Source organism: Priapulus caudatus, unplaced genomic scaffold (genome assembly GCF_000485595.1).
Source record: "Priapulus caudatus unplaced genomic scaffold, Priapulus_caudatus-5.0.1 Scaffold1153, whole genome shotgun sequence".
Classification (NCBI taxonomy): Eukaryota; Metazoa; Priapulida; class Priapulimorpha; order Priapulimorphida; family Priapulidae; genus Priapulus; species Priapulus caudatus.
In genome coordinates, this window is record NW_014578214.1 from 65,116 (window position 1) to 76,260 (window position 11,145).

Consider the following 11,145-nt stretch of genomic DNA (forward strand, 5'->3'; position numbering starts at 1 on the left):
TTCGACGCTTATCGGGTTTGACTGTAGGTTCAGACACTGACATGCGTAGTGCAATGCTAAAATCTACCCTAATTGTGTGCCTAATAAAAAAAATAATCAGAAACGCCGTGTGATATGTTTTGGGGCCAGTCCTTATTCATTTCACCATACCCAGAAATGAGCAATAATCCGTCTGAACCGCCCTGACTATAGGCCATTTCCCCTTTTTGGCCAAAATGCCGTGGCCGTGGCCTCGAAAGTAGGTCGAACTGCATGCTCGCAAAATAGGAGTTCTTCCCATAGGAGTAACAACTATATATGCGCAATTTGACACATTGGTCAGAACGGTCCTGAGCCTTATCGTTGACCGTAGCTCAAATGTTGACGGATGGACCAGACGTACGACAGACGACACCGCCATGGCCATAGCTCATCTTGACGATGTCAAGGCGCGCTAAAAAATGGAGAGGAGATGAAGATAATAGATTTGATAGAGAGCAGGAAGGCGAGGGAGAGAAGGCGGAGGAAGGAGGGAGGCAGGAAGACGGAATTACACACACACACACATGCATCGCCACACATACATCATCGCACACGCACAAGTTCCAATGCCCCGTTAGGTGGGCAGAATTCTGTGTATATTGGCCGTATCAACGCTAAAATATCTTCTAGGCTGCAGGGCACTTCCCCACGCGGCTAGCAGTGGACGTAGAACTGGCGGTGAACTGGAAAAGTGTTTGATCCGTGACCGCACACTCACAGGCACACGCACACGCACACGCACACACACACACACACACACACACACACACACACACAGACGCATGCACACACGCACGAACGCACGAACGCACGCACGCACGCACGCACGCACGCACGCAGATCGAGAGAGAGTGAGAGAGAGAGAAAGAGAGAGGAGAGAGAAACAGACAGAAAGAAAGACAGACAGACAGACAGACAAACAGACAGACAGACAGACAGACAGAGAGAGGGGGAGAGATAGAGATAAACAGGCAGACAGGTAAGCTGATAGAATGAACAAGGGTAGTAGGAAGGTATTTGTTTACCCAGGGTTCTGAGGGAAGCTGGTGGAAATCTTGCTGCCCATGCCCCGTCTCATTCTCGAATCGGACGACTTCATCATCGCACAGTGATCGCCACTGCTCTTCACAAGACTGTCATTGTCTGCAACAGTTACAAAACACACAAAATACACATGTTATCCATTGTTCATTCTACTGTTCAAGAAAAAAAAGTTATATAGTAAAATCAGTACTTTTGAGTTAAACAGAAAATACCTACTTTCATGGCTATAAGATATACGATAAACACCCACTTGCTCACAATGCATGCAATTCATAAAAATTTAATACTGAATTAAATAGCAGATAAACAATCAAGCAGCCTACTTTTAATGTTCACAGCAGATTTTACGATCCTGTCCACTATAGATATTCTACAACCACTGCTGTTACTACTACTACTACTACTATTACTAATTACTAATATATATATTAATAACGTGCTTCATCTTAACTTAGTTAGATAGAGTAACTCATGCACCAAAGGTTCATTAAGAAAATACTATAAAGAAATTCACGGACACGATAAAAATGTTTGATTCAAATGTGTCGACGTATGACATTTCACCATGCTTGCTTACAGAGCTTGTAAAACACGAAACCGCGTTTTGGCTAAGTAACTGTACACATAAATGATATATATCACTCTGTAAGTTGCACACAGAAGTTTTCCACCAGTGTAATACGGTGATTAACCGAATCCGCGGACACGACATCCGACACATATTAAGCTTAAAAAAATACGCACTCCAGACGTTTTAAATGCAAAGTATAAAATAATTTGGCTTGATTTTCACAAGCACGTCAAATCGCAGAAATTTGCAAACGGTACACCAAAAACGACGAGACGAAGGGATCACCCACGGCGCTTTTTAACGCTAGGTAGCTTTACTCCACCGGCAAACATGATACACTCTAAATCGTCCACATGCTGTAACTACCAGCCATGTCTTCTTCGTCCTCTGTCTAAACACACGACACGCAAATCCAGAAATCCACGAACTGCCGTCGACTCTACACAACACCAGCTCTCGCCATCATTGACCACGCTGTGCGGGAACGGAGCCCAAGTGCAACCAACTTCTGCCACCACTAAGCTACAAGTGACCAACGCATACCGGTGAATCCCACCGAAATTATTAGGAGCCAGCCATTCTTCCATGGTTACTCGCCCTATAGCTTACATATATGCTACACCCACTAATTCACCTGCTTCGCGAACTAATGATACATTACGAGTACATTACTGACAGTAATACACTTCTGAATAATGCAGGAAATGGCAAGCACGCTGACACGGCACCTGGAAATTAATAAGAACTTATTAATTAAGTGCATTACTGACGTGGATGTAACCAGATGTTGCGATCAATAATTTTGGCAACAACATGTACTGCCGGAGCAGGCAATATGGTAGATGTTTTCTGGTCATGCGCGCGTTCACGGTTTGTGCAGTTTGTTAGCTAAAACCTTGCTTGTGTGTGTTCCTCTTGCACCCTCAATGACACGAGGACGTAACAATGTCATTTAGTAACACAAAGAGTGCATGCATACATGCCAGAGTAGAACTCTTTCTAATAACATATATATATATCTCAACGTAATATGTGTATGCGTAGGTACAGCAAATACGTCACGAGATGGAAATTAAATAAATATAGACATATTTCGCTCTCATTAGGCTTCCCAGGATTTCAATATTGTTGTCACCCTCTCAACATATCAGGAGTGTATAATATAGAACCCCTGAACATATCTCCCACTGTTCATGCTATAGGGGGTCTGATCGGAATTTGCAAAGCCCTTGCTAATAATCCCACGCGACCACCGCGCGCTATCTTCCTGATCTTCTGCTAAGAAATAAAGTCGTTTGCACACACTGTGTGAGTCTTAATTGGAAGATATTGACACGATGCATTGTTTGATACAATATGCAAATTCATACAAATTACACACACAGGTGATCGAAACAACTTCCTACTTGGCTGCATAAGAGAACAGATACATACTGAAAAGGAGGTCTGTGTTGGTACCATAGAAATAATATACTAGTTAGACTCTATATCAGTGGTTCTTAACCTTTTTTGAGTCATGGACCGCTTTGAGAACCTGGTAAAAGCTACGGACCCCTCCCCAGAATAATGCACATGAGCGCTCCACATAAACACAAAATTTTGTACGCGCCTCGTTCACGGACCCCCTGAAGCCCGTGGACCACGGGTTAAAAACCCTTGCTCTATATATTGTGTCTCTATATATTTCTATGGTTGGCACGCAGCGGTTTTGGGTTCCCCTATAACCCAACAACACGGCTTTGAGACCAATGAAACGTCAATACACGAGCATGCAATACTACATGACTGTTTCTTGGGGCTAATAAGCCCCGCCCAGTGCTGTCACGGAACTTGTCGATGCAATGTTAGCGGCGAATGACCGGCTAATGAATGTTTCAAGTAATGGTAATCTCATAAAGTTCTTATGTGCTCGCGAGGTGTCGAAAGACCATTTAGCATACATGTACTGTACAACCACTAGCAGTACATGTGTACAGACACAATGTTGATTTATCACTCGCGTGCACCATACGAATATACACGCGCTATATGTAGACTATAGCATAATATAACGCGGAGTGTATAATATAAACTACTAGTATATATACCCCCTCCCCCCACACACACACACACCCACGCGCGCGCACACACACACCCACACAGAAACACACACGCACGCACGCAAACGCACGCACGCTCGCGCGCACACGCACGCACGCACGCACGCACGCACACACACACACACACACACACACACACACACACACTTGCACTGCAGATAGTTGCAAACTTTCTAAGCTACATCCTCTCTCCTCATTTTTTTAAATAACGAAGAAATAAATATCAAACCTCACACCAGAGATTGAAAAGTTCACGTGACCAATACTTTTCATAGATTGACATTACATTTCATGTTCCTTTCTGCAAAGTCACGGGAACTATATGACACACTGACGAAAAACTAATGGTTGTTGTAATGGATTAGTCAAACCATGTACTGAAAAAAACAAATGATAATGAACTGTCCCTTTACCTACTGAACTTTGGCCTTTGGCATCCACGTTTGACACGTTTGAACTTTGGCTCACTCGCTCCATTATAACCTTATATTCAAAATCCAATGGAATCAGTAGAACACAAGCACTGGCACATTGTTGCAAAATTTCCTCTCAAATTACGACTACAGGAGGGGGTTTAGACATGCCTCAAATGAGGGGTTAACACGATGAATCACTCCCACTCAAGCAAAGTATTGATTATGCCACATGGGAGTGAAATGCAATTAAGGTGAAGATGTGTCTGAAGTCATAGTTATCCGTTTTTTGCTAGTTAGCTTGAAGGACAGTCCTTAGGCTTAACTAGCACAGCCACAATATCATTTTCACCCTTTTTTTCTCATATATAGTAAATTGTTTTTGATGTTTGAAATATTTATTACTTTCTGACATTATTCCAACAATTTGCCAATCACACAATTACATTAGTCATTTCGAACACAAATTTGCTTGTGAATTACTATGACAAGCATTCCGAAAAAAGGAATGACACTTTTTAAGAGGTTATAATGACCCTTACAGTACACGCAGGTATTATCAACAGACAGCAATGAAGCTATGGTGCACGTGGATCATATCGCAGATGAGAAATCTGTAAATGTAGATCTATGTTTCTCTGCACTGTAAGATAGATATCTGTTACTCTTTTTCTTTATATGTATATGTCCTATAAAACCACAGCAGGGTGTTGTTCTGCAGGTTCAAGGTTCAAGGGTGAAGAGAACCATTTCCCATTAAAATTTCAATTTTGAGAAACACACACACGGCTACACACGCATACATGCACGGACGAACACACACACACACACACACACACACACACACGCACGCACGCACGCACGCACGCACGCACACACAACACACACAGTGACAGGAACACACACACCCGCACACACAGGAACACGCACGCACGCACGCACGCACGCACGCACGCACGCACACACACACACAGTTGCGTAGACAGGTCCTCAGTTGTGGGGGTGGATGATTTCACTGTTACTTCCATCGCAAAGTATACGAAGAGTGGGTGTGCGGTACAGGGGGCGGAGCCCCCGGTCCAAGCTCTTGGATTTTAGCAATTTAGAACCTTCAAGATGGCCGTTTTTAAGGGAATTGGAAAAAATTTAAATTGTAAGTGAAACACTTGAATTCTATGTTTATTTTTTTTTTTATCCCAACACACAACCCCCCCCCCCCCACACACACAACCAGTGGCGGATCCAGAAGTGAATTCTAGGGGGGGCGAATCATGCGAGTTCAAAAGCACGAAGCGCCCGAGGGGGGAGGGTGTTGGAGGGGGTGTCCCCCTCCCACTCTGTGGAATTGTTAAAAAAGTTGCAATCTAAAAGCAATCAATTTTGGACATCTTTCAGGGGATTTTTCCTCCTTCAGGGGGGTGTCCCCCTCCTGTTTAGGGGGGAGGGGTCCGGGAGACCTCCCTCAGAAATTTTGTTGAAAATTACACCTTTTAGATGCAATTTCCTGCACTCTGAGCAGCATTATTAACAATCTTCATCACGGTGACAATAATATCACTGTTGAGTTGAGTATTTTTATCTTTGGGGACACCAAGACTAAAATACTTACTACTAATCTGTGCTATGTACATGTCCTCACTGGGTTACCAATGCAGACTTACCTAGGCTAAAATACCCTTGCCATGAAAATTCTAGGGGGGCGACCGCCCCCTGTGCCCCCTGGATCCGCCACTGACATTGACAACTACAGCACTGGAATCATCTCCCCCTGAAATTTTGATAAAACGTATATTTTACTGAGAACGCTAAAACTGTACAAAACAAGTGCCGCAGAGCGACAGCGCTCATCTAACGTCTACTGCGGTGACTCTGTGGTGGAGTGGTGGATTCTAGTAAACCTATTAGTCCCAAATGTGTTCACATACACGCCGAAACAGTGGAATGCACAGGGATGGTATCAGGAACCTTCTCAAAGGAATGTTCGTTGGGATCATTATGAAAGTTGCCACGAGATGGCGCGTACGTTTAAGTGTCTTCAGATTAAAGATGGAAGCTCCCATCGTACGTAGTAGCAACAACTATTGCAAGACAGAATAGGTAAGCACTCATCCATATTACCTACGCAAGCCTACAGGCTGCAATAGAGAGCTGCCACCTGTAACCAATTAACGCAGGCAAAAACTACACAGTACCACCAACACATGCACTGGCAGTAGGCCACTGGCAGTGGCATACGTTACATGTAACATACTGACAGTACAGAATGCCATAGAAATTATACGATTTAAGGAGCATAAACCTTCTTTACCCAATTTAGCTTTTGAATTTCACTGTGACATGTAGCCTCATACATCCAGGCATGTATAGATTCTACTAGCAAACCGGCAGTCAATTCTTTCTAACACAGTAACAGTTAACAAATCCATGTTTAAATCCCTCCTCTTGAGGGTCAAAAGGTTATCTGACACTTACTCTTCGCATGTCAGCAGAAAGTAGATTTCATGGTCCTTTCAATAATGCCATAAAAATGCTAGGTCACCGCTGAAACAAAAAAGTTTTTCAATCGCTCCGTCAGACCATGTCCTCAGAAATGTCTAAAATCTGCCCTGTGCCCTTGACCTTGACCTGTGACCTCCAATTCGGCACAGTGATGGCTTTTCCTCCATGATGCTATACACCAACTATCACAAGCCTAGTCGAGCCGTTAGATTTGTGCCGCAATTCTGCATTTCCTCCCTATACCTTAAGTTAAGGAGTGAATGTTCCCCTTCTTTTACACCTCTTGACCTTTGACCTTTGACCCCCAGCTTCGACATCCCAACTCGTTTGACGATCCCCCCAATGTGCCGAATATCGTGACCGTACGTCGAGCGGTTAAGATTTGTGCCCAACTGTTGACAGACGGACGGACGGACAGACGGACGGACGGACGGACGGACGGACGGACGATCATGCGATTCTACAAGCTGCATCTGACTATGTCAGATGAGCTAAAAAGTATGAGAAAAACAACCAAGTGCATATTTTCACCCCTTAAACAAAATTGGGAATATACGTCCGGTCGGGTCTCAGCACCCCCATCCCCCCTCCAAACAAGTGCCGCAGAGCGACAGCGCTCAACTGACGTGTACTGTAGTGAGTACGTGTAAGTGCGTGTACGTGTTTAATTACTTCGCTATATTAACGTTAGATCATGGATATGCGTCAAGCGCGAGCGTAGTGGTGGTGGCGGGGGAGGGTGGGGGTAGGGTGGGAGGGGGAGTGGCGCGGTGGAGGGGGCTCTAATAGCAAAAGCAGTTCAGTCCTTTGTTAACATTCAATAAATCCATGTTTAACCCTCCTCTTGAGGGTCAAAAGGTTATCAGACCCGTACTCTTCGCACGTCAGCGGAAAGTAGATTTCATGGTCCTTTCAATAAAGTGATAAAAATGGTAGGTCAGCGCTGAAAACAAAAAGTTTTGCACTCCGGTACATTAGACCATGTCTTCAGAAAATGTCTGATATCTGACCTTTCCCCACTGCCCTTTGACCTGTGACCTCCAATTTCGCACTGGTGATGGGTTTCCTCCCCATCACACTCTACACCGAATATTAAGAGTGTAGGTCAAGCCGTTGAGATATGTGCCGCAATTCCGTATTTCTCCTATACCTTAAGACTAAGTTAAGGGGGAAATATTCCCCCCCATTGACACATCTCGACCTTTGACCTTGCCCCCCAAATTCGACATCCTGAGTCCAATATCCAACTCTCAATAGGTCTATTCTAATTTTGAATAAAGCAGGGATTTAACTTTCATGAGCAGTGATAAGACGCGATTTGGGAAAAAAATCGTATATGGGGAATGCGTCCAAATTAACCGTCTGAGTTTCAGTAAAATAATGTCATTCTTGGAACGATTACAGACAATTTACAGTAGATGTATGTCCTTTCCATTTGTGTAATAATAGATTAGGAGAGTATGAATAGCGATGACGGATTTGTAGATAAATGTTCAGTATTTATTGTCTGTAGAATATGAATTTTTTCCCCATTTTCCTCTTGAAAGTAGGGAGGGATGATTGTACATGCCATCCCCCACCTCAATAAGGGGGGATATAATCCCCCCATCTATCTATGCCCTGCCGGTGCACACACACACACACACGCATCACATTTCATGGTCCTTTCAATAAAGCCAAAAAATGGTAGGTCACCGCTAAAAAAAAAAGTTTTTCATCGCTCCGTCAGACCATGTCCTCAGAAAATGTCTAAAATCTGCCTGTGCCCCATTGACCTTTGACCTGTGACCTCCCATTTCGGCACAGTGATGGCTTTTCCTACCATGATGCTATACACCGACTATCACGAGCCTAGGTCAAGCCGTTTAGATTTGTGCCGCAATTCTGCATTTCCTCACTATACCTTAAAGCGATCATTGCGAGTTGTTTTCAGCGTTTTGTAGTGTTTATTCTCACTCTCATGATGCCTACGTGTTGCTTGAGTAACAGTAATTGTTTGAAATGACAATAAAATGTCTTAGAACCACATGCAAAGACAAAATCATGCACGATTACAATTTGCGTTCTCTTGTTGATTTTCGCTGTCATGTCTCGCACTTTCTCGCGTACCGCGAGACGTCAACAAGGGTACAGTAATGCAAAAATCGCACCGGAGATATTTTTGGTCAGATGTAAACACAGAGGTGCATTAGTAGCGTAACACAAACAAGAGTGTAAGTTGTAACCTCATTAAATATTAGTCTTCAAAAGTCCTAGGGACTATAACGAAGACGCGAGAAAAAAGTGGATCAAATCCGTTGCGTACCGCCAGCGAGAATACTTATCACACACAAATAGATGCCCCTTTGTTTTAATTATGTTCGCTTGTTTGAGACGCCATTTGTGATTTTTGAAAGTCCTGACTCGAAAAATGTATTGCTGGTATGATGTGGTCAAATCAATTTTTCTATGCTATAACTGCATAAAATATTGGTGTTTGAATGTTGGTGTAATCAGTGATATTTTCGCTGTCAGGTGAGACTATATTCAGCTATATTTAGTTTTTCTGAGCAAAATTCTCGCAATGATCGTTTTAAGTTAAGAAGGGATGTTCCCCTTCTTTTACACCTCTTGACCTTTGACCACCAGCTTCCAACATCCAACTCGTTCCCCAAGCTAAAAATGTATCCTTGATCCAAAATGGCCATAACAATTCAAACAATACTAGGCGTACATCAATACGTATTAATAAATAGACTAATACAATAATAAACACAATAATATTAACACAATTATAATTAAACACAATAATAACACAATAGACTAAGAATATAACTATAGTTATAGTTAGTAAGTTAATATAACTTAGTTATAGTCTATAGATACATTATATTAGTATATTTATTTAAATTATACTTATATAGTTATAGATATATTATAACACCATAATTATACAAACACATAAATTATATGTCATAATAATGACTCTGATATAACAGTATTAACACTATTCACTAAGTAAGTATGTTCTGGACCCGGTTCCACAGTCGTGGATTAACTTTAACCCTGAGTTAAGGCTAACTCTGAGTTAAACTCACTAACTCTGAGTTAGTAAACTCCGAGTTAAATTTGGGATTGTGCGCCCATTTACCCCTTTTAAATCATATGCTATTTACGAATCTCCATTCGCTGGATTTCCCCCCGAGCTCCGCCCACTTTAAAAATAGTGCTAGCATTGTGGCAGTGGTATCCTGAGTGAGCGAAGGGGCACTGCATGCAGTTTGCCCTAGAGCTAAACTAGTCTAAAGGATTATACCGAAGACTATCTATAACTAAATCGAATGTAACTTGATTTTTAACCCCGAGTTAAGAGTTTAATCTGGGTTCATACCAGAGTTAAATTTTAACTCAGAGTTAGGCATATTAAACTCAGAGTCAAAGTTAATCCACGACTGTGGAACGCAATTTAACTCTGAGTTAACTTTTAACTCAGAGTTAAGGAATTTAACTCAGAGTTAAGAGTTAATCCACGTCTGTGGTACCGGGTCCAGGAGGCTATCAATATTATTGATAGACTCCTGGTAAGTTCACTTACAGTAACAGTAACACTAGGCTATTAACAATAACATTAAAGCCGCACTATGCGCATCTACACGCTAATTTTTCCAGTACTAGACTAGCAAATACTTCGTGTCATGCAGAATCATACTACCTTATGACAAAATAAACTCTAGTTCCTCCCATTTCACTGCGCGTTGTCTTATAAAAGGCATTTGAAAATACCTCCAATGTTGTTCAAATTCTCCGATGTTGTTGACAGTTTCGCGTTGCTCTCCCAAGCAACCGTGCAGCGCTGCTGCGGTACAGCGGTACGGGTGTAGCAAAAATAAAAACATGTGACGTCACCTAACCGCTTCGAGGCTAAATTGTTTGGCAAACAAGTCGGCGTTGGCGCCAGATTACAATATTTCGCACCTCTTTCTTGTGGGTTTTAAGCAAACGCGCAGTGAAATGGGAGGAACTAGAGTTTATTTTGCCATAAGGTAGTGTGATTATGCATGACACAAAGTATTTGCTAGTCTAGTACTGGAGAAATATTAGCGTTTGGATGCGCATATTGCGGCTTTAACAGTAACTGTAAACAACAGCAACAGCATCCGCAAAATTAACTTACCGCTCTTTTTTGAAGGAAACAAAAGCCTAGACATCACAGGCAGATGCTAATAAAACCAAAGTTACCCCAGTACTGAGCACACGTAAACCAAAATGACAGGAATATATTTAGGCCTGCGATATATTTATGTTGTTTTCTACTTAGTAATAGTATCAACTATCATGTAACATTTTAGCATTTGTTTACCCGGCTCATCTCGTGTTAACCCGGCACTGTGTAAAATATGATTACTGATTCGTAAGCAATCACCATTTAATAATTTTTATTATTAACTACATAATAAAATCTATATTTTATTAAAATCGTAGCAAACCTGATAAAAAACATTAAAATACATTATTATTA

The 11,145-nt window shown here is 42.1% G+C and overlaps 1 protein-coding gene across 3 annotated transcripts in view; it reads right to left on the bottom strand.

Annotated features, from left to right (window-relative positions):
- LOC106815591 (intracellular protein transport protein USO1-like) overlaps nucleotides 1-11,008 on the bottom strand; it is a 31,886-nt gene extending 20,878 nt beyond the window's left edge. Inside the window, exons 1-2 of one of the 3 annotated variants that reach the window (XM_014820069.1) lie at nucleotides 10,987-11,008; nucleotides 1,047-1,164 (exon numbers count right to left, since the gene is read on the bottom strand). In XM_014820069.1, the coding sequence (XP_014675555.1) occupies nucleotides 1,047-1,123 (77 nt within the window). In that variant the 5' untranslated portion in view covers nucleotides 1,124-1,164; nucleotides 10,987-11,008. Of the gene's footprint in view, nucleotides 1-1,046; nucleotides 1,165-10,338; nucleotides 10,368-10,800; nucleotides 10,962-10,986 lie in introns of those variants that run through there. The other 2 variants (XM_014820068.1, XM_014820070.1) reach the window with 2 other exon arrangements.
- Between the last annotated feature and the right edge of the window lie 137 nt (nucleotides 11,009-11,145).